Source organism: Phallusia mammillata, chromosome 2, assembly GCF_965637545.1.
Source record: "Phallusia mammillata chromosome 2, kaPhaMamm4.hap1.1, whole genome shotgun sequence".
In the NCBI taxonomy this organism is placed as follows: Eukaryota; Metazoa; Chordata; class Ascidiacea; order Phlebobranchia; family Ascidiidae; genus Phallusia; species Phallusia mammillata.
Genome location: NC_137253.1, coordinates 28,431,013 through 28,454,580, shown reverse-complemented (window position 1 = coordinate 28,454,580; position 23,568 = coordinate 28,431,013). Strand labels below are relative to the sequence as shown.

At 37.0% G+C, this 23,568-nt stretch overlaps 3 protein-coding genes and 1 long non-coding RNA gene across 4 annotated transcripts; 3 read left to right on the top strand and 1 right to left on the bottom strand.

Annotated features, from left to right (window-relative positions):
- Positions 1–1,401: 1,401 nt before the first annotated feature.
- LOC145214606 (uncharacterized) lies at positions 1,402–2,524 on the top strand. The gene is made up of 2 exons (XR_013857080.1): positions 1,402–1,526; positions 2,088–2,524. It is a non-coding gene; the product is annotated as an uncharacterized LOC145214606 (long non-coding RNA).
- Positions 2,525–4,356: 1,832 nt separating this feature from the next.
- LOC145214605 (uncharacterized) lies at positions 4,357–23,432 on the bottom strand. The gene is made up of 5 exons (XM_080083166.1): positions 23,254–23,432; positions 23,033–23,123; positions 5,646–5,714; positions 5,269–5,360; positions 4,357–4,937 (listed from the first exon to the last, which is right to left on the bottom strand). The coding sequence occupies exons 3-5, from the start codon at positions 5,700–5,702 to the stop codon at positions 4,679–4,681; spliced, it is 408 nt and encodes a 135-aa protein (XP_079939292.1). The 5' UTR covers positions 5,703–5,714; positions 23,033–23,123; positions 23,254–23,432; the 3' UTR covers positions 4,357–4,678.
- Positions 15,767–16,283, top strand: LOC145214221 (uncharacterized). Its single transcript, XM_080082708.1, has one exon. The coding sequence runs from the start codon at positions 15,881–15,883 to the stop codon at positions 16,265–16,267; it is 387 nt and encodes a 128-aa protein (XP_079938834.1). The 5' UTR covers positions 15,767–15,880; the 3' UTR covers positions 16,268–16,283.
- On the top strand, positions 16,283–17,250 carry LOC145214220 (uncharacterized). The gene has a single exon (XM_080082707.1). The coding sequence runs from the start codon at positions 16,335–16,337 to the stop codon at positions 16,743–16,745; it is 411 nt and encodes a 136-aa protein (XP_079938833.1). The 5' UTR covers positions 16,283–16,334; the 3' UTR covers positions 16,746–17,250.
- Positions 23,433–23,568: the final 136 nt, after the last annotated feature.

Here is a 23,568-nt window from a genome sequence, read left to right as displayed (position 1 = left end):
GGAGCAGCTGCATTCTTTAATTACTGCTTAAAATCCCAAAACCGCAAAGCTGCCTTTAAAAAGCTGTTGGAAACTATTCAATGCATTTTTTTGCCACGTATAGAAAACAAAACAGTGTGCATTTGCATTATTTCAGGTGTCTTTGAACTAATGCTCAAATAGTTAGTTAAAGACGAATAAAAAAATGCTTTATCAGAAACAGAAGGTTCCAGAGAGTGTGTGTGTGTGCGCGCGTGCGCGTGCGTGTGCGTGCGTGCGTGCGTGCGTGCGTGCGTGTGTGTGTGTGTGAGAGAGAGAGAGAGAGAGAGAGAGAGGGAGAGAGTGTGCGTGAGAGAGAGACTGTGTGAGAGAGAGAGGTCTGTTTACGAACGAGAGAGGAAGCACGAGCATTCTTAAACAATTGTGAAAATGACTGAGCAATCTGAAGCAAAAACTGATAGTAAGAGTGAACCAATACCATTGCTTTTGCTTAAATTGGGTCAGTGGGCTCTTCTTACGGCTAGGGGGAGAACTGGCATAAACGGCGCTCTGAATATGGTGGCACTCGTGCTGATTGGGGTTGTGATACACAAAGTGGTGGACAGTTGCGGCGAAAGAAGCAGGCGTAAAACTTTGGAATGAATGAAGGGGTCTTTTATTAATCAGATATTTCGACGGTTTTGTTTTTTACTGAATCATGATAATGTTTAAATGGGATGATTGATTTTTCTCATAGATCAAACAAGAACACAGCTGTTACACAGCTCCAAATAAAGTTGCTTTCTCGCAAGGGAGCGGTTAAAATGAAGCTTGTGATATTATTAAAGGCAAGAATAAAGTAATAAAGGGGAGAAAAGCATTTAGCTGGTTTGCAATTACCAAAGTCTCGTAATTTATAAACAATAATTATGAACACAATTTGATGACGATCGTATAGTCAGTAATACAATGAAAGATCGTTAAGTTAAATTTCGTGACATAATCAACGCGTTTTAAAAACTGAATGTGATTCAGTGCACTACAATATCTGGTTTTGTTACCAGTTTTCATCATACACAATGCCCACAACTAAAAAACATCTGCGTTAAGCTATATAACCGACGGTAAACATCCCAACCTCAAGCAACAGCTGCATTAGTGACCACATCCAGTTGTACATGGTGGTTTGTATCTAAATCGAAATGCAAACATCGAAATCTTTAGGTTAAGTCGTGGAAGGAAGCATCAAACAAACTAATGGTCTGTAGTTTGTTCAAGTGTGGAGTCATTTGTCGTTATTCCAAATAAATAACCGTGCAAACGCCGTATTAGTTTCAGGGAATATTAGCCCTTTAGTCTCCAGCTTTAATTTATTTAGGAATCGGTGGAGAAATAATTTATACTTACACATTTAGAATCACTTAATTTAGGAAGTCCGAGCGTTTAAGCGTATTCGATACGCTTATTCGATACGCATTTCTCTCGTTTTCGAAAAAGAAAAAAGGCAAAGCGTATTAGACTTCTCCGATTCTCGATGCGCTCGGCACAGGTGGTTTGAATACGCTTAGGCGCCAATACGCTTAGGACAGGGGTGTCCAACTCGAAAACAATGCCGTGCCAATTTTGGTTATCAAAAAAACTCGCGTGCCAAAGTTTGGTCTTTTTTGTAAACACGGGATATTTTACTGGACAATTATTGTGCTCTTCCCTACGCGTCCACATCTTCACTACAGTTTGTAGCCCAGCTTGTCACGTGTAGGCTACTATTGTTACCCTTTGCCGGTTTTCCCAGACGAAACAGAAGGTTGTTAAATCTTCCTAACTTATTACCGATTGGGGGCAATTCCGAATATTCGGCTAATATGTAGAACGTTAAATAGACTCGTCAAGGGAAAGTTCGCATGTCAAATGCAAGTAAACTTGTTTGTGAAATTCAGAAAATAGACAAAAAGTTGGTAGGGTGAGAAATCACAATGTGTATCTATTTATGTAAAAGCATATGAGCCAATAAATGATAAGCTATTTAATACTGTATCTATTTAATACTAGCAAAAGCTCGAGTGCCATATTAAAATGCTCTGCGTGCCACATTTGGCACGCGTGCCACGTGTTGGGCACCCCTGGCTTAGGAGAACTCTTTTGTGAACAATTACGTCAACTTGAAACCATATGTTGTTTGTTTAATTTGGTGCCGAAAGTAACGGGGAAATTTGTAGCTAATACTGAACGAACGGTCCATACACTGAACGGACGGTCCATAAGTTACATATTTAATCGAGTTTTTCGTCCAACTGGTGCAAATTTATACAAATTAGTCGTTTTTTATACATATAACCCACAATAGATTCTAATGAAACAAATTTAATAGATTTGTACAGTCATATAAAGAATTTTTTTTATGTGCTACATGGCCTGGAAATGTAAAACAGTTTTAGTACGTACAACTTAGAAATCAGCACTTATTACTATTGGACAATGAAGTCAGAGTGATCTATACACTTTGAATATTTCTTCCAACTATTCCTGAGGGTTTAACTGTTCACAATAAACAAATTCATACATTTGGTATGTCTAAACTCGACGCAAACAACTGCTGCACACAAATTAATTCAGATTTTTTTCGGAAGAATAGACTAAAAGTCTAAAAATACTTTAAAATTAACAATTATCCGGCCTTATCTTTGAATATCACTTTGCAATGACCACCATATCGTTTTTGCGCAAAGCTGAACCCTTGAATGCGATTCGGTTCGGCAACCATGTAATTTTACGCTTTAGCGAATCGAAATCGTGACGTCACACAATGCGCATCAACGATACGATTCGATTCGCTCATGTAAAAAGGCTTAGTGATTTCGATTGCTTTTTACGATCTTATTGTTGATTAGTTGTTCTACTGACTTTACACGCTGGAGCCTGAAGAAGTTGATACGCTAATGTTTACCCAAACTTCACCTCCGCGTTTTTTAGGCTTCTGCAACTGCTCCAACAGTACAACTTTCAAGTGTCGCTAAAAGGTAGGTTAGATGTCAAGCTATCTTGTAATAGTTATCAGTTATTAGCTAATTTGTTGAAAAAGTTTAAATGTGTTGTGTGCACGTTTACGTTTGGTTAGGTTTCTAAAGTTGCCGTGACTGTCTTATAAAACCCATTAAAATAAAGATTGCATTATATAGTGTTTACTGTGAAAATATAAAAATAATCTAACGTTTATTTTACTTGCCCGTTATCTGCTAAGAAAAGATAATGTTGCTAATGAAGTGTCATTAAATTTAGTGCGTGATTTACGTTTCACAAAGGTATACTTGATTTATGTGGATGGTAGTTAATCGTTTCTCTACCTAACAGAATTGCCAAGGAACATTATACATATCTCGAATTAACTACAATGGGAAATACCGTGTCAGTTTCATTCTGCGGATTGAAGGAAATCGAGGTGAAGGGAAACGCTACCGGTTTCTTCGGAGTGTTGGTACTTGGAGCCATTTCGACAAGGTTTGGGCCGGAAGACAAAAATAGACCTCAAAATCGAATTGTTTGGGCTACGGCATTCCCTGCTTGTGTTTTATTGACTCAAAAAGAGAAAGCTATGGAACCTTTGGCTTCTATTACATACAAAAGGCCACCCACACTGGCACACTTTCTATCCAACTTCAAAGCTTTGTCCATCAGTAAGGCAGGCAAAGACAACGGCACAGGCTCTTCAAGTCCATGCGGAAAATGCGCACTATGTGGCAATTTTGGTAGTCACCAAACTATGGTGTACCATACCACCGTTTTAAAAACGCCCACAGGCAGTATCCAACTTCGCCAAAATCTAACATGTCGCAACTACGGCATTTATGTGGCCACTTGCCGCAAGTGTGGCAAGCAATATGTTGGTCAAACCAAGAACAAGTTCTCCACACGGTGGAATACCCATCGCGCCACTTGGAAAACGTTCGACTGCTCGGCAAACAATGACCGAGCTGCGCTACTGCGCTACTGCGCCACTACGCGGAGAACCATAGTGCGATATTAAAGCGTAAACCGCACATCCACCTGTGTTTTTATGTTGTGTTTGTGCAAATGCCTTCACCAAATCTTTTAGATATTTTTGAAGATAAATGGCTGAACAAAATCAAGGCCGAAATTAACATACAAAAAATGATTCTGCCGCGCGTGAGGTAATCCCATTTTTGTGTTTCTACCCCTTAATGTTTTGTTTCTTCACGCCTAGAGGTTTATTTACTTCCCACCGTGTTTTTTAATGGCTTATCAGTTTATCACGTCTCTTTTTTCTTGCCTTTTCTCGTGTCGCTTGTGGCCACTCGCTAGTCGTGGTTTGCCTCTGTGCTTCACAGTTGTTTAATTTGTACAGTTTTAAATTTTATAAGTGTTTTAACTATTTTATTTTTTACTACTTTTACCGACAGCCCCTTACATGTTTGCTTTTTTGCAGAAACTGACGATGCCTATTTATTAAGGCGAAATATATATTTCTGTTATTAAAAGAAACGATTTATGCTTTTATCTGTTTTTATGAAACAGTCCAATACTATACTGATCAGAAGCAAGAATCTTTCTTTTGTACATTTTATTGTCTGCGGGAGATTCGTTTAATAACAAAACTGTTTCAACAACATACATATACATAATTCAAGGAAAGTGGAATGTGCAATGGGTTAGAAATGACTACGGGGATTACATTGGGGCTTTTTTCTACGTTGTTTGAAATCGTTTATAAACCCAAGTATTTGGCAAACAAATCTCGCCCGACCTCCTTTAAAACATTTCCAACTACATCACGTAGTAAATATACAACTCCAACTGCCCCAGAAATTACAAGACCACTTGTCGAAATGGCTCCAAGTACCAACACTCCGAAGAAACCGGTAGCGTTTCCCTTCACCTCGATTTCCTTTAATCCGCAGAATGAAACTGACACGGTATTTCCCATTGTAGTTAATTCGAGATATGTATAATGTTCCTTGGCAATTCTGTTAGGTAGAGAAACGATTAACTACCATCCACATAAATCAAGTATACCTTTGTGAAACGTAAATCACGCACTAAATTTAATGACACTTCATTAGCAACATTATCTTTTCTTAGCAGATAACGGGCAAGTAAAATAAACGTTAGATTCTTTTTATATTTTCACAGTAAACACTATATAATGCGATCTTTATTTTAATGGGTTTTATAAGACAGTCACGGCAACTTTAGAAACCTAACCAAACGTAAACGTGCACACAACACATTTAAACTTTTTCAACAAATTAGCTAATAACTGATAACTATTACAAGATAGCTTGACATCTAACCTACCTTTTAGCGACACTTGTAAGTTGTATGATGGAAATAGTGGACGATAACTTGCTGTAGATGGAAAGAAACATTTTGTAGTTGGGCGAAAACCTCTAAAAAAGAAATACTTTTACAAACTTGAAAACACCAATAAATAACCTAGCACTTAAATACAGCGTACACGTGGAAAGTCAATTTACAGTCTCCACACAATTATTTCATTGTCTATAAGATGTGAAAAGAGTGTGATACATAAAACAACACAGTTTGACAGTGAATTTTATCAGAGAAAAAATATCTTATAATATTTGTTAACTTCACGTTATATACTACAACCACATTGTTGTCGTTGATTCGTGTAAAACATACATATTGCTTGACAAGAAAGCTACACCAACCTTAAAATGTGTAGTATCAGGTAGTTGCGTTTCTTTTATGCATAATAGCGGCTTCATGTGGCGACCAATCTGATAAAAATAAGCTCGCTTTAAATTATTGCAGAAATAATTCGAGGGAGTGAGTGCCTAAACAACAGGCTGTAGACATGGAAAACAAACCAACACAAGTCTAATTCACCTACAAATATGACTTCATAGCCGGCACAGTATACACGCATGATAAACGCACAACCAGATTTGGACAATATACATTCATTAGCGTTTACAGAACTTACAACGTTAAATGATTGATTATAAAAAGGAAAATACCAAGCAAGTTACCACACAACAGCATGTTACCTAATTACAAAAAAAAAAAAAAAAGCGTGCACCGACTTTGGAAACAAAGTTCTGCGGCCAAATTGACTATAGCTGCCAGTAGAAAAAGCGTCCTGCCAAAAACACTGCCTAATTAATAAACGTTCTGTATCAACCGCACATTTACTGTTAGGATTTAAATGACAAATGCGTTATGTTTTTATGTACCCAATTTTTTCACCTTTTTTCAACTGTTCATATGTACAGACTATGCATTCAAAAAACATCTACATGCACAAAACGCAAAACTTGTTTAAACCTGTAACGTTACAACAAACAATGAAGCAAACTTACTGACAATGGTCAGGTGCTCAAAGATGTAACTGCCTAACTCACGCTTTTTAACTCACTTTACGACCATTGAAATAAAACATACATTTAACAAGAAACTGGCTTAACTGAATTACAGTCAAAATACATAAACCTGTATATTCATTCGCGAAAATAGTTTGTGTTTGTTACGTAACAAGTCGTTTACTCCTAGATACGTGAAGTATTATAGCGACAGGCAGCTTGAAAAGCAGAGACCAATCAAGAGTGGTAGAGATTACTTAACATGCAATATGCGCTTGTTGACGTGGTTTCACAGACAGCACATTTATTATCGTTTAATGTTTTCATAGTATTTTAGCATATTTTTACCAAATTATCTTACTTATAGATTTCCCGGACTTACAAACATGGTAGAGCTACTAACACTGAACTTTGGCTTGCGCCCGGTCTGGGAATTTTTGGTAGGTGGCGCAACGGAGCATAGGCGTTTATGGTGCTGACTCAGCAATTTGGGTTTGTGGTGAGAATGTTATAAATTGGTTTGACATTTAATGCTTATAGGTTTGAGGTAAGTTTAGCAAAGTTTTTTATTCATTGTCTGGGCAACAATTTGTATTGAGGCTCGTAAAGACGACGTCAGAAATACATCAACACGAAAAACTTAAGAAGCAGCTGCTATAGCCTTCGGTCTACAAATACGCTAGTTAATACCAATGGAGGCGAGGAAAGAAAGAAAAGAAACTAAAAGTAGAAAAGGTCCCTAAAATGTTGCAATCTCGCTGAAGAGGCAAGCGGCGCCTTTTACTTCACGTAAATCCAGCAACGGTTGACTGCACAAATTCAACGCTATCGGTCGGGAATTCCCCAGATGGAAAACCATTGTTTCGTGTCATAGGAAATTGTACGTAGGCGGACAGTCTAGTCAAGCTTATTTGCCTTTCTCAGAGCTAAATATGTGATGATTTCAAAAGGCATGATAAATATTTGTTCAAAGCAGTAACCTTTCGTTATTTGCAGGACTGTAGATTTAGGGTAAAACCCCAGAACAAACCGAGGCGTTCAAGCTATTTGGTTGATTTTAGTGCGCGCCTGGTTAAAATGGAACTACATTTTCAAATTGGCACTCGCAAATGCTTTTCTTTACATCAGTTACCTTGTCTGCATTCAGGTTTGATTTTGTTTGCTCAAGTAGATGTGAAATGAGGAAGTGAAAAGGATGGCTTCGTGGTGTATTAGTTATACCTTTTACTGTATTTACCGCTTTAGTTCCACCGATTGGATTTCATTAACAAGACCTTCTACCTGGGTGTTACCTAACGTTTATTTTGAAATATTGCAGTAGCAAGAATACAAGCTCCACCAAACCAGTGCAAAGAGGTGAGCGAAGCCAAAGTTTCGGTTTCCGTTAAAACCCTGGTTTCGCTGTGCTTATAGCACTATAGCTGAATTGGGTTGTGATGTGAAAGGTTCTACAACGCTAGACAGCTGTTAGGTAAATCTTCAAGTGACTTACACAAGTAATACAGATAATCTGGTAACGCAAAGTGTTGGCTGAGAGTCGCCAAGTGCTAATTGTAATTAATTGTAACGTACTTTGATCGCTGTTGATTTTGTAGTTTTAATAAAGTTGCGCGGCCTAAATTAAACCAGTGCATGCCCGGTATCTTTGACTTTTGTGGTGAGCCGTTATTGACTTTGCACATTTTGGGTCTAAAATAACTCATTTTGCGTCCAAATAATCTAAAGTGCCCAGCTCAGTTAACACAACTGATGTAGTTAATATAGGGGTTTTACTGGCATTCACTTTTTATATCACGTCGCAAACAGGCAAACGTGTTCAGTCATATGTTAAAATGAGAAGGTAGGCAAAAAATTTCACAGTTTATAAATAAGTTTTTGCAGCTGAAGATGCACTCTAACTATTTGATTTCTACCAAGGCGCAAATCTAACATCAACCTGGTCCAAATACAAATCACGCAAAATGTTAAACTACACCATGGGTCAGTCAATAAACCAATAAGGTTCCATTTCATTTCCGTAATTGATTAATTTATCCATAAGTAATCAAACATTGGTAAGATCAAGGAGAATTGCACAACGTTCTAACAAAATATTAACACTCCATGTTAACTTTGTTCCTAAATTAAGGTCTTTATCGCGGCTTTATATTTTAACAAGTGTTGTTAATCGCAAACAGAGAATACGTGTGGCAAGATCCTAAAGGTTCTGCATGTCGGTTGTTTTCGCGTTAGGCTGGTTGTGTTTTTAGGACAATCTATATGAATATTTGAAAACTTGTGTACAAGCTGAAACATGCACCGACGAACGCAACAAAACTATGGTTTTATGAATGAAACGAAATTGTCTATGTGTAGCCGAAAGAGTGGTACATACATACTATACAAGGTTTGGTGCAACATCTTGCATGTTTTGTAAACTGTTTCGTCTAACTGGTGCAACGTTATAAACTAAAATGTTTTCCTTTCCTTTTACAGTGTTAGATTTTTAACAGATTATAAAATTAAAATGAAAAGAAATTTCGTTCTTCTACTTAAGCCAGGGGTTCCCAACCTGTGGTACGCGAAGGTATTTTAGGTGGCACGCGAGTAGCTTCCGTTTTTCACAAAAAGCTGGATTAACAACTTTATAAAATACAGGTCATGTCAATAATCAACAAGAAGCACATTTGCTTTGAAAAACCGTACAACGCTCAGGGACAGTGTGCGTTAAATTAATTATGTCAAATGATTGCTTTCCAAAGATTTCATGTTTTATAGCTTAAGCTACAAATGGCGTTAAATAATGCTAGTTGTAAGCTAAAAGTAGATCGGAATAAAATGTTCAACATCAGTGACATTTGAAGAGGTAGTTTATGCTTTAAAGTAGGCTAGTGTGGTACGCGTGGCAGTACAAAGCGTCCAAGTGTATACGAGATCGCAAAAAGGTTGGGAACCCCTGACTTAAGCAGATGTTTCAAACCCAAAAAAACAGTCAGTTGTTTTGCCAAATTCCAAAAGTGCTCAGCATTCCTTCAGACTTATGCCAGAATTGCGACCAACAAAAACAAGCTTATTGTGGTTTAACACCAAAATGATTTCTATTATCTCTGTGTTTCCCTTATGATTCCAATTATCCCGATTCTAAAAACAAACATACCATATGTATAGTGCAGTATGGCAAGCACGCTTTTCAACAAATTTTTTCATCAAAGAAATGAAACATATAAAAGCATATAGAGCCAATGCAAATGAAATATAGATTTAACAAGAATCTGGCTTAACTGAATTACAGTTAAAACGCATAAAGCTATATTCATCCGCCAAAATCCTTGGTGTTTATTAGATAACAAGTCGTTTACCCTCCAAGCGGAAAGTATTATGGCTAGAGGCAACTTGGAAAGCAGAGACCAATCAAGAGTACTAGAGATTACTCAACATACGCTTATTGACGTGGATTAACAGACAGCACAGATTTTTTGTTTAATGTTTTCACCGGTGCATAGGTTTTGTAGTTGACAGTGCATCTGTGGATCTGGAAAGAAAGGAAGATATACTTAAAAACATTATATTTTATTATACCGTTGCGTTTGGCTGTGTACAAAATCTGAAATCAATAGGGTTTCAGTTTTGACATACTTTCGAAACACTGATGGGTAGTTATAAATTGGTTTGACATTTAATGCTTATAGGTTTGAGGAAGCAAAGTTTTTTATTCATTGTTTGGTCAACAACTCGTATTGAGGCTCGTAAAGACAACGTCAGAAATACATCAACGAGAAAAACTTAAGATTTAGCTGCTATAGCCTTGGGTTTACAAATACGTTAGTAAATATCAATGGAAGCGAGGAAATAAAAACAAAAACGTAAGTAGAAAAGGTCCCTAAACTGTTGCAATCTCGCTGAAGTGGCAAGTGGCGCCTTTTACTTGACGTAAATCCAGCAGCGGTGGACTGCACAAATCCACCACCATCGGTCGGGAATTTCCCAGATGGAAAACCGTTGTTTCGGTTGAAGTATGTCTGGAAATTGTACGTAGGCGGACTAATAATCGCAAATGTTTTTCTTTACATCAGTTACCTTGTCTGCATTCAGGTTTGATTTTGTTTGCTTAAGTAGATAGGGAATGAGGAAGTGAAAAGATGGCTATTCAGTGTATTAGTAATCTTTTACTGTATGTACTGTTTTAGTTGTAGAAAACCGATTTTATTACGATTTAAGACACTTTACCACAGTGTTACCTAACGTTTGTTTCGAAATATTGCAGTAACAACAATATAAGCTCCATCGAACCAGTACAACGAGGTGAGCGAAACCAAAGTTTCGGTTTCTGTATAAACTTCGGTGTCGTTGCATTTGTAACACCATAGCTAAATTGGGTTGTGATCAGTGCCGGATTAACCATGCCTACAGGCCAGTCAAAAACCCAGGCCACTTTAAAATCAGTAGAAATTTAGTTATGTTTTCAAAAATAATTATTTTCTAAACTAGTAAGTATTTATCCTAATAGCTCTGTTTGATTGACCTCCAAAAACTAGTTGACGCGTTTTCAACAGCAAAAACGCGCAAAGTTGTTATTTAGTTAGGCATATGACAAAGTTTTTGCACGGTACCTTGTGTTATAGTTGCAACAATGATCTTTGTGACAATGATTTGGCAACACTGATAATTATAATTTTTTAGTTGGCAACCCTGATTTTCGGGCCACTTAGAAAATGTGCCTACAGGCCAGCAAACCCTTAATCCGGCACTGGTTGTGATGTGAACGGTTCTACAACGCTAGACAGCTGTTAGGTTAATCTGCAAATTTATCTAACTAATAATTCTAATAAGAGTCGTTGTGAATGTTGTATCACCATTTTCTATGTTACTTGAAGGGACTTTTACAGACGCCCTCAGACAAGTAATACAGATAATCTGCTGGAAGATACTCTTGTAACTGAATACTGCATTGTTAAGTTTTTGCAAATCTTTGTCGCAGCAAGTAACACAATGGAAGAAAATAGAAACGATGGTATTTATGCTAAATTTGGACCAATGTACCTCGGAATTAGTAACTTTGCTTTGTCTGTGTGTCTCGCGGCTGTGGTTAGTTTTTTAATCGCATGGATTATCTGGTGGAACATAATGGTAGGACCAAAGGAACGGGAGCAGGAACGACAACACACCATCAGACAAGCTGAGTTAGTCCTCAAAGAACGAAAGAGACGGGACAGGCAACTTCAAATCGAATATCCTAGGAAACCAGATCCTGAATGATATATTCAGTAACCATATTTGCTTGGACCAAGCTTCATATTAAACAAATATCGCTCAAAATAATTTTACGCGAAAAGCTTAGAAATTATTTTGTCGTGTCAAATTCATTTGGTCCGATGTGCAGTAGCTTTATATACGCACATAACATACTGTTTCATTTCGTAGCAAACTAATAGTAACTACAGCAACTTCGCCCAAATCGGTTTTTGGCTACGCTTAGCTTTTGGCTCATACAATATGTACAGATATATGTGGGTGTGTTGGTGTAAATAAATCCAAAGAATAAATCCTTTATGTTTTTGCGTGTACTAAAAATAAATAAAAACGTCGGTTTATATCCGTTGTTTAAATATTTGTACTGTAACCATATATTTTGGTCATGCGCAATTTTTTTCGGATACTTGTTTTCCTGATTGGCACTGCCACATTTATTTTCTTCTGTTTTGTTTTATTTGTGGCATTGGTGGTCCATGGTGACTTTTTGAGTGGTGCACAGGACATATTTTGTGTTCAATTGTAGACTAGTTTCAAATAATTTGTTGAATATTCAGTACGAAAAAAGCTTATTCAAGTTATTGGCAATTTGTTGTTATCTGTTATCTCTTCTTAAAATAAAGTTATGTATTGAAAAAAAATATTTCAAGACAACATGCTTTTGGTGGATGCTATTTTATCTATATTTACAATTTTATTGAATGGACTGGTGGTCCATGACCTGAAACGAGTTGAGAACCAATGTCGTAAGGGCTACATGACTTGCACTGGTTGGCCGGGAATGCGCTGCTATTTTGTTTTGCTGTTGGCTGTGTACAAAATTTCCAATCAATATGGTTTCAGTTTTGGCTTACTTTCGACACACTGGTATGTAGTTATAAATTGGTTCGACATTTGATGGGCTGTGCTTATAGGTTTGAGGTAAGTTTAGTAAACTTTTTCGTTCATTGTTTGGGCAGCGATTTATTTTGAGGCTCGTATCGACAATGTCATTAATACATCAAAATGAAAAATATGGAATGTAGATTCTATGGCCCTAGGCTTACAAAAATGTTAGTTAATACCAATGCAAGCGAGGAAATAAAAACAAAAACGTAAGGAGAAAAGGTCCCTAAAATGTTGCAATCTCACTGAAGAGACAAGTGGCACCTTTTACTTCACATAAATCCAGCAACGGCTGACTGCACAATTTCAGTGCTATCGGTCGGGAAATCACCAGATGGAAAACCGTTGTTTCGGTTCAAATATGTCTGGAAATTGTACGTAGGCGGACAGTCTAGTCACGCTTATTTGCTCTACACGCTTAAAAAATACCTTTTGGCCCCGACAATAAAAAAGAGAACCACTGCTTCAAGTCGAAGACTGAATCCGTCTGTTCAAAGCAGTCACCTTCAGTATTCGCAGGGCTGTAGTTTTCAACTAAAACCCTAGAACAAACCAAGGCGTTAAAGCTGTTTGGTTCATTTTAGTACGCGCCTGGTTTAAATGAGACTACATTTTCAGATTGGCACTTCATTGAGTATCGAAAATGCTTTTCTTTATATCACTTACCTTATCTGCATACAGGTTTGATTTTGTTTGCTTAAGTACATGTGAAATGAGGAGGTGAAAAGGATCGCTTCTCAGTGTATAAGTTATATTTTACTGTATTTACCGCTTTAATTCCACCATTTGGATTTTATGAAAAAGCTGTTCGACCGGAGTGTTACGTAACGCTTATTTCGAAAGATCGCAGTACCAAGAATATAAGCTCCATCAAACCAGTACAACGAGGTGAGCGAAACCAAAGTTTCGGTTCACGTTGAAATCTTGGTTTCGTTGTGCTTGTAGCACCATGCTGAATTGGGTTGTAAAGGGTTCTACAACGCTAGACAGCTGTTAGGTTAATCTATAAATTTATCTAACTATAAATTCTAATAAGAGTTGTTGTGTACGTTGTATTGCCATTTTGTAGTGACTTTTTTCTAGGGAACAGACGTCCTTAGGCAAATAACAAAGCTAATTTGTTTGCCTATACTCTTGTAACTAAAAACTGCAAACTGCAAAAACAAGTCTTTGCAAATCTTTGTTGCAGAAAGTTATGCAAGTACCCAATGGAAGAAAATGAGACTGGACCTTTGCAGAGAATCGGAAAGGCTTAATGAGTTACTTTATCGACGAGTACAACTTCAAATTGAAGGTGCTAAAGGCAGAAGACCAAAGAAAAAAACACTAGTGGAAATTAAAGTGGCGATTGGACCTGACAATTGTAATATTCAGTAACCATATTTGGTTCGAACAAGCTTCACTTTAAACAAATCCTGTTTACGTACGCTTAAGCAAGTTAACAAGCTTACTTACAATTTGAATGAATACGTCGTGTTATATCACTTAAATTCCGTACTACACAACTACATGCATTATGCCAGGGGTTCCCAACCTGTGGTACGCGAAGGTTTTTCAGGTGGTACGCGAGTAGCTTTCGTGTTTTTCAGAACAACCTGGATTTACATCTTTATCATATATTTATCTGGTTTTGTTGACCAATTGGTTGACAGGAAACAAAAAATTCAATTGAGTTGTGGTGCTTTAGTGTTACTTTAGTAGGCCAATATTATTCTTCGGAATAAAGATTCGATTAAATTAGATGTTCTGCAAGAAATGGTACGCGTGGCAGTAAAGAGCGTCCAAGTGGTACGAGATCGCAAAAAGGTTGGGAACCCCTGCATTATGCGGTATTAAAGCTGTGCAACTAAACGTCAAAAGCTAACAATTTTTAAAATAGAAAACCAACTAAAAGACTTTGAACACAACCATACTGTAGAACAGATAATAAAGAAATAAAATGCATAGTTGTAATTGGACTAACGTATGATCTAATCCAACAAACAAAGATACAAGGAACTCTTTGTCACAACCTGTTTTTGTAACATTACAAAAGTACATACGGTATAATTTCAATTTAGGCTAAAACAACGAAAAGAAGCCTAGGCAATAAAAAATTTTTCGACTGGAATGAATGGTCACACAAAAGTAGTTTTCAAAAAATAATTTAAAATAAGCCCAGCACTACAACAAAAAGCAGATACACTACAACAAAAACCAGATACTAATTATTCGACAACCGCAACAACTACGATTTAATACAGGGATCTGAAAATGCTAAATAAACTGTTGCTGTCAGGCATAATAATGTATCAATTTTTTTTAGCTCTTTCAACAGTCTTTAATATGTTGTTTGGCGCATGCCAATAAGTTAAATCTCGCGACCCAAAGTAGGCATTGTTGCCAATTCCTTTCTCTTGAAGAAATTGGGAGCCTATATTGTAATAACTTATTGATCGTCAATTCAACTTTCAACGGAATTTCCACACTGACGATCATTTCTTTGCTGCGTATTATGCTTGTGTGCAAGAACATAAATCCCCAAATTTAACTCATAGGAAAGAAGAAAATCACAGGCTTATTTTTTTTTAATTTTTGACGTCGAAGATTTAAAAAATTTCGGATAACTTAAATTATTTCAACGACCGTATTTTGTATCTGGTGTCAATTTTGGGTTGACTTAGGTCAATGCACGTGTAACCTACGATTAGGTAATCGCGTAGTTTTAGTCGCACAGATAACTAATGCTTCACAGGGCCAATTGACGTCACACATTACTCAACCCATGCGTTCTTGGCCAAACGCGGGATGTTTTTTTCGATGTGCCGTGTCGTCAATGGAAAATTTTAAGCTCACCCATCTCTTTGTGTGATTTGCTTTGTTGCGTTAAAGGGTTGATCGCATGTGACTTGGCCCAAGGACATAGATTTTTTTGCCTGTAATTGTAGTTCCTCTTACGAGCCGTTTAAGCCTGTTAGGTTTGCCATTCGGGTGTTTAACGATTCTAGCGCAATTTTGACACATTCATGGGTATATCGAAGACAACATTGTTGTAGAATAGGTAATACCGAAATCATTTTTAGAAAGCTGAAAATAGGCGTATGTCTGTTGGCCTAGTTATGTGTGCCTAAAAGTGGGTGCATGCACGTGTTTTAAACGTTTGCGACGTTTTGGGGAGACAGCTTTTAGCCGGCGAGCTTTGTCTCAAAAGTTTATTTGGTGTCCTTGATAACGGTTCGAAGTCAAAGATAAGTTGGACTATCAATTGGGCCTAAAATGGTAGTTGATTGAGGTATTTCTTTGACAGAACACAGGGCTTGGAAAACCATTTTTGTGTTTTTAAACAAGGAAATAGATGTTGTCAAGAAATCATTTACATTATACAAGTACAAGTTCAATTATTTTGCAAATAGCATCAAATTTTAAAATAAATTGTATTAAGCTCGGTAGACTCCAAAAATACAGAAATTACGGAAACAAATTGTATCGCGATGGTCATCGGACTTGGACAAATCGGGAAGAAATGTGTCACGCCTGGAGTTATTGTACTGTTTGCGTTGTTATGCTGCTATCACGAACAAACTGTAACACGATACGAGAGAGAATTTTCAGCGGAACGGGTGAACCAAGAGGCTCGCAGAGAGGCGGAAGTGGAATGGAAAAGACAGAAGTTTCAAAGAGAAATGGAACAGCAAAGACAGAAGTTTGAAAGTGACATGGAAAAGGACAAAAGAGAGTTTCAACGAGAAATGGAAGAGCAAAGACAGAAGTTTCAAAGTGACATGGAAAAGGACAAAAGAGAGTTTCAACGAGAAATGGAAGAGCAAAGACAGAAGTTTCAAAGAGAAATGGAAGAGGACAAAGAGAGTTTCACATAGACATGAAAAGGAAAGGACAAGAGTTTCAAAGAGAAATGGAAGAGGGAAAAAAGAGTTTCAACGAGAAATGGAAGGGCTAAGACAGAAGTTTCAAAGAGAAATTGAAGAGGACAAAAGAGAGTTTCACATAGACATGAAAAGGAAAGGACAAGAGTTTCAACGAGAAATGGAAGGGAAAAGACAGAATATTCGCAAAGAAGAGATTCGGAGACAACAAGAAGCCCGCGAAAAAGAAGCTCGTAAAAAATCTAGGGATAAAAAAGAAACTCGTAAAAAGGAAAAGGCTCTTAAAGAAGAAAAAGCTCGTGAAGAAGAAAAGGCTCGTGAAGAAGAAGAGGCTCGTAAAGAAGAAGAGGCTCGTAAAGAAGAAGAGGCTCGCAGAAAGAACGAAGAATCGAAATGGCAAAATCATTATTCTGAAGCACTGCATATTCTTGTCCGCGTTGCTTCATGGGTGCTTTCAAAGGCGACCAAGTAAACACGTCCAAAATTTCCCTTAACGTACAATTGCTAAACCTGTGGTACTTACAGCACTTCTGTTGCTGACATTTTACCTATAAAGCATTTAGATTTAGATATGCATGTAAAGGATTGATTTGATTTGTACCGTAACAACACTATGTTAAAAAATTTGAGCGAAAATACTATGTTTACAATTTATTTCAAAGAATTTGGCCTTATTGCTAAGAATTTATACTATTTCAACGGAAAATATGTTAAAAACACACTTAAGCTAAAAATCACAATCGACTTGCCTGAAAACTACATGAAATTTTCACGACAATAAGATTTTAAAAAAAATCGGTAATAAAAACTGGCAAGATTTGTGGCAATGTGGTTGTAGTTTTTATTTTCTGTTTTACAATTTCCTGTTTTGTTTGCAACCCTGTGACAACGTTCAACAAATAGTTTAGTGACTGTCTTAGTTAGCATGCTATCGCTATTAATACTATGTTAATCAAGCAAATAAACTCACTGAAAAATACTTCTTCGAAGCATATTAAGGATCTTGGCCTGGAGTCAAGCTGAAAGTGTGCAAAAGTTCTTAACAATACCTGGCTCTGTGTACATATAATTAACATGACAGTCTAAATAAAGTTGTTTTGAGTCTTACGCACCAGGAATATGAACTTGGCGTAAAAGTGTTGATATTTCTTTTGCTTTTGAGAAAATAGTAAACAGTACCGCGTGCGAGGGGATGCTTAAATTAGCACCCATAACTTACCGATGAGCACCCATAACTTACTCGCATTCTGACGGTGGCAGTAGCCGACTATGAATATTACGTGCTATCTTGAAAACTGACGGTATGGTAAGGAAACGTTTTCTAGTTTGTTGAAAATATCTGCAGTTGAAATACTTTTACAAACTTAGGAACAAAAAAACCATAAAATATGTTTTGCGCGTACAAGTGAGAAAGGCATTTTACAACTAAGACGTTTATTTGACTGTTTTCACAATGTGGCAATATCGATTATATGTTTTCCAATATAAAAAGGAAAGGTGCATGTATTTCTAGTTGCCTGATAGTGTATCTGGGCATCTGGAAGGAAAATATATTTGAAAATCTTACTTTTTACAAAGTCACAACAGAGTTTCAGCTTTGGCACACTTTTGTTTAGACACACAGCGAGGTAGTTATAATTTGCGAAAAACTTTAGATGCAGCTGCTATAGCCTTGGGTTTACAAATACGCTATTTCATACCAATGGAGGCGAGGAAAGAAAGACAAGAAACTAAAGTAAAAAAGGCCCTTAAAATGTTGCAATTTTGCTGAAGAGGCAAGTGGCGTCTTTTACTTCACGAAAATTCTGCAACGGTTGACTGCACAATTTCAACGCCATCAGTCGGGAATTCCCCAGGTGGAAAACCGTTGTTTGCAATGTCTTGAAATTGTACGTAGGCGGACAGTCTAGTCAAGCATATTTGCTCTCTCCAGAGTTGGAGACGTGAGAGTTTAAAAGTGTTTAAATGGAAGGCTGAATCTCTTTGTTCAATGCAGTCATCTTTCGTTATTTGCAGGACTGTAGATTTCGGCTAAAACCCTAGAACAGACCAAGGCGTTCAAGCTGCGTGGTTCATTTGAGTACGCGCCTGATTAAAATGAAACATTTTTAGACTGGCACTTCATTGAGTAACGCAAATGCATTTCTTTACATCATTAATCTTTTTGTTTGCTCAATTAGATAAGAAATGAGGAAGTGAAAAAGATGGCTTCTCAGTGTATTATAGTTATCTTTTACTGCATTTACCGTTTTAGATCTAACAATCTGATTTTATTAACAAGACCGTTTACCATAGTGTTACCTAACGTTTATTTTGAAATATTGCAGTAACAACAATATAAGCTCCATCAAACCAGTACAACGAAGTGAGCGAAACCAAAGTTTCGGGTCCAGTTGAAAGTTTGGTTTCATTGTGGTTGTACTTGGCGCACTAGCTGAATTGGGGTTGTTTGCATGTGAAGGGTTCTACAACGCTAGACAGCTGTTAGGTTAGTCTTCAACGACTTTACCGTCGTTGCTCTTCGGAGTGCAAACACGCACTCGTCATCAAACACAATCAAAAAAGATCATTCAAGTATCCTTTTGTCCTGTAAACCTATCATGTTGTTTACTCAGCAATCCATAAATTTGGAAACCAGCAAATTTCTGATCCTCCTAAACTGAATTAAATTATTCTATCACTAGTCCCGAATGGCAATTTGTGTTACGTGTGCTGAATAAAGAGCGAGTAACAAAAAAGTTTACAACAAATACAGAGTTTTAACAGTAAAAAAAACGAAATATTGCAGTCGCATGTTCTGGGCTTTTAGCACGATAGCAGAAATTGGGTTGCTTACATGTGAAGGATTTTACAACGCTAGAAAGCTGTTAGGTTAATCTGCAAATTTATCTTACTAATAAATCTAATAAGAGTTGTTGTACAAGCTGAACATTTTGTATGTTAGTTAAAGTGATTTTTTTCAGGTAACTAGCGCCCTTAGATAAAATGAAACTAATCTGGTTGTATATACCTTGTAACGAAAAACTGCATTGTTAAGTTTTCGCAAATCTTTGTCGCACCAAATCAGTGTGCACTGTCTGCAGCTTATCATTTATTGGCTCTATGCTTTTACTTTGTCGCACCAAGTTGGACAAGTACGCAATGGACGAAAATGCTATTTTTGCTAGATTTGGACAGATACACATCGGAATTAGTAACTTTGCTTTGGCCGTGTGTCTCGCGGCTGTGGTTGTTTGTATTAGTGACTTTGCTTTGTCCGTGTGTTTTGCGGCTGTGGTTTGTTTTTCAATCGCATGGATTATCCGGTTTTGCATGCTCGTAGAAACCAACGAACGGGAGCAAGTACGACAACACACCATCAGACAAGCTGAGTTAGTCCTCGAAGAACGAAAGAGACAGGACAGGCAACTTCAAATCGAGTATCCCAGGAGACGTGATGCTGAGTGCAATATTGTGTAAGTATAGAAATTTTTAGGTCGTGTTAAATACGTTTGATTTGATGTGCAGTCGCTTTATATACGCACATAATATGCTGTGTCATTTCGTAGCATACTAATAGTAACCGCAGCAAGTTTGCCCAAATTGGTTTTGGCTACGCTTAGCTTTGGCTCATACAATATGTACATTTATATATATATATATATATATACATAAATAAAAAAAGGTCGATTTATTCCACTTGAAAATTCATTTATACTGTGACCATATATTTTGGTCATGCGCAATTTTTTTTGGATACTTGTTTTCCTTATTTGGCACTGTCATGCGCATTTCTTTTCTTCTCTTTTGTTTGATTTGGTGCACTAGTGGTAACTTTTTGGGTGGTCCACAGGACTAGTTTGGAAATAAGTTAGTTGCAAATAATTCGTTGAATATTCAGAAGAAAAAAAAGTTTATCCAAGTTATTGGCAATTTGTTGTTATCTGTTATCTCTCCTTAAAACAAAATTATGTGTTGAAAAAAAAATATTTCAAGACAACACGCTTGTGGTGGATGCTTTTCTATCTTTGCTTAAAAGTGGACTGGTCCAAAATATTTATTTAATCGGACTAGTGGTCCATGACCTGAATTGAGTTGAGAACCACCGCCCTAAGGGCTGCAAGACTTGCACTGATTGGCCGGCAATGCGCTGCTTTTTGGTTTTGTAAAATACATTTTTTCTGTGGGTGGCGCAAGTAACGCGAGGTGTTTTTGGGTCACCAAGTGTTAATCGTTTTTTAATTGTTTTAATTGTAACGTACTTTCATAGCTGTTGCTTTTGTAGTTTTAATAAAGTTGCGCCGCCAATTAAATTTAATTAAACCAGTGCTTGGTATCTTTGGCTTTAAGTTGAGAGCCGTTATTGACATTGCCCATGGCAGTTCGGGTCCAAAATAACTCCGTAACAATATCATGGTCTAAAACTCTAAAGTGTCCAATTTACAGCTCCGTTATCACAGCTCGTGTAGTTAATAAAGAGGTTTCACTGGCATTCATTTTTTAAATCACGTCGCAAACAAGCAAATGTTGTAAAACTCTAAAGTGTCCAATTTACAGCTCCGTTATCACAGCTCGTGTAGTTAATAAAGAGGCTTCACTGGCATTCATTTTTTAAATCACGTCGCAAACAAGCAAATGTTGTAAAACTCTAAAGTGTCCAATTTACAGCTCCGTTATCACAGCTCGTGTAGTTAATAAAGAGGTTTCACTGGCATTCATTTTTTAAATCACGTCGCAAACAAGCAAATGTTGTAAAACTCTAAAGTGTCCAATTTACAGCTCCGTTATCACAGCTCGTGTAGTTAATAAAGAGGTTTCACTGGCATTCATTTTTTAAATCACGTCGCAAACAAGCAAATGTTGAAAAAAGTTAAACTACACCACTACTCAGTTAATAAACAAATATCGTTCCATTCCTTTTTCGTAATTCATAAATTTATCAACAAGTAATCAAACATTAATAAGGTCAATGAGAATTGCACAAGGTTCTTACAAAAAATCAGCACTCCATGTAACTTAGTTCCACGATTATGGTCTTTATCGCGGCTTTATATGAACAAGGTCTGTTGATCGCAAACAGAGAAAGCACGTGGCAATATCCTAAAGGTTTTGCATGTCGGTTGTTTTCGCTTTTCGTTTGACTATTGACCTAGGCAGTCAGCTTTGAGATAGGCGCAACATTGGCAAGACTGATCTCTTCATAATCAAATCACCACACAAAAGACGTTCCGAGCAAACAATAACCTTATCAGCTGTTGTTTACCATCGGCGAGTTAAATACACTAAACGATCAAGACTTTAGTTTCAATTTGTACAGAATTAACAATATAACCCAACCACCACCTGCGGATGACTTTTAAAAATATGTTCAAGTTTTAAATCACCGAATCTAACAAATTGTCACGTGAATTCTTTAAAGTGTCCCTTAGAAAATAACCAGGTTGTGCATTCTCTTGCAACATGCAATACTTCTACAAAAAATCTTACAGGCAATCAGAACGCAAATTTTGTCGCATGCTTCTTTGCCTTTGCCTTTTCAAAAAAAACTGTTTCGTGTGTAAAATGCACGTGCAGTTTGTTTAGTGTGATACAGTGTTGAATTGTTTTTTTTTTTAACAGCGAAACATAATTTGTATTTAAATGTTGTAATCTGTAATATTCTCGGTTCGATGATCTCTATATAAAGAGGAAAAATATTGTGCCCAGAGAGGGTTGTTTAAAAATGTTAAATCCTTTGGATTCGAATTCAGTCAGATTCAAATCCAATTTTGTCATTTATATCGGGCCATTAGAACCAATGTAATTGTGTGCTGCAACCGTTTGCAAAAATGCAAACACATCCATTACGTTTCTACGTCGACGCCAGGTCATTGTAATTGTAACCGTCGCAAAAGACGGCGGAGGGTAGGCGCGTTAACAGCGCCTTAACGACGAAGGTTTATTGGAGGCATAATTAGTGATTAGCACGTGACGCTTGTTTGTTACGCATTAGTGATTTCGTTTATGTAATGCAGTTCACAACGCCTCGCCAGCGTTGAATTGTTTTCCGACTTTGACAACAAGATGTACTGAGAAGGAAGACAAAAAAAGTGCCCGAACCCTTACGGTGCGCGATAATGCGCGCTGGTTCGCAATCTGGACACAACCAATGTCATGTTGGGTGAATATACGTTGCTACTGTTTAAGTCCCAGTTTTTTTTAACTAAAGTTCATAAATAATAAAAAACAAACTCTGGATAAATATACGAGCACATTTCTTGGTAACACCCGACATAAACATTTGCTTGGTCAATTTCTAGGTTAAACAATCTTTTAGTAGTGTATAAAGCAACGAATGAAGATGGAACCAGACCACCTTACAACAATACCACCAAAAATCAAAAAAAAATTATTGCAACTTAAGCACGACCTGTAGTCGGAAACCACAGCTAGGATATTTACTGGTCAACACGAGCTTTACTGATTGCACCTTGCATTCGAAAGATGGTTGTACCCGATTACTAAAACTGCGATAAGTTTCAAGCAGCAAAAACTGTTTAAATTGTTATTATCTTCCTATTGCGTCAGGCAGTAAAAAACAAAAAAACATCAAACAGTACGTGTGGCGCCGCTTTCATCTTGCATATGACCTATAAAAAATCAGCGATTATTGCTGCAGCTAAACAATTTCTAGAAAGGTCAATCTTGAAAACTGACCTGCCACATCTCAAACCTCCAAAAGGAAAAACTGAGGCCGTAATGCCAACCAATTGTTGTGGGTGCCTAGTATATATCACTGACCTTTTGCTGAAAAGAAGATAGATGATCACTTGTCGTTGATAATCACTTGTTGTAGATGGTAAGTAAACGTTTTGTAGAATGACCAAAACATCTAGAATTTACAAACGTGGGAAATTAGCATTATATAACGACCACAATTGTGTTATATGGGTATTACAGGAGTAACAAAACAAGCCCACTAAAACATTTTGTGTATTTCTAAAGCAGTAAAAAAGTTTTACCTTACAGTTTCATGTTGCCTGATTGCAGCAGAATTAATAGTGCACAACCTTAAACAACAGAAAGGTCAAGGACCTGAAATGGACTGATTGCTTATGAATGTTGTTCAAATTTTAATCTGTTACGAAAACGTTAGACACTGCCAATAACAGTATGATACATTACACTTTAGCGCAGTACATTTTTTTCTGTGGAAGTAAAAAATAGAAAAATAAACCTTAAATTATTTATGTTAAACGTTTTTCGATTTATTAACTGTAACCAAATTGTTATCGTTGATTGATGTAAAACATAAACAATGTTTGGCATTGATATTT

What these genes read in the sequence shown, in the direction of transcription:
- LOC145214605 (XM_080083166.1), bottom strand. Translation starts at nt 5,702, where the DNA reads ATGAAGCCGCTATTATGCATAAAAGAAACGCAACTACCTGATACTACA. An exon ending in CTGATACTACACATTTTAAG is followed by an intron (nt 5,361 to 5,645) that starts GTTGGTGTAGCT and finishes TTTCTTTTTTAG; the next exon opens with AGGTTTTCGCCCAACTACAA. An exon ending in CTTACAAGTGTCGCTAAAAG is followed by an intron (nt 4,938 to 5,268) that starts GTAGGTTAGATG and finishes TCTACCTAACAG; the next exon opens with AATTGCCAAGGAACATTATA.
- LOC145214221 (XM_080082708.1), top strand. Translation starts at nt 15,881, where the DNA reads ATGGTCATCGGACTTGGACAAATCGGGAAGAAATGTGTCACGCCTGGA.
- LOC145214220 (XM_080082707.1), top strand. Translation starts at nt 16,335, where the DNA reads ATGGAAGGGCTAAGACAGAAGTTTCAAAGAGAAATTGAAGAGGACAAA.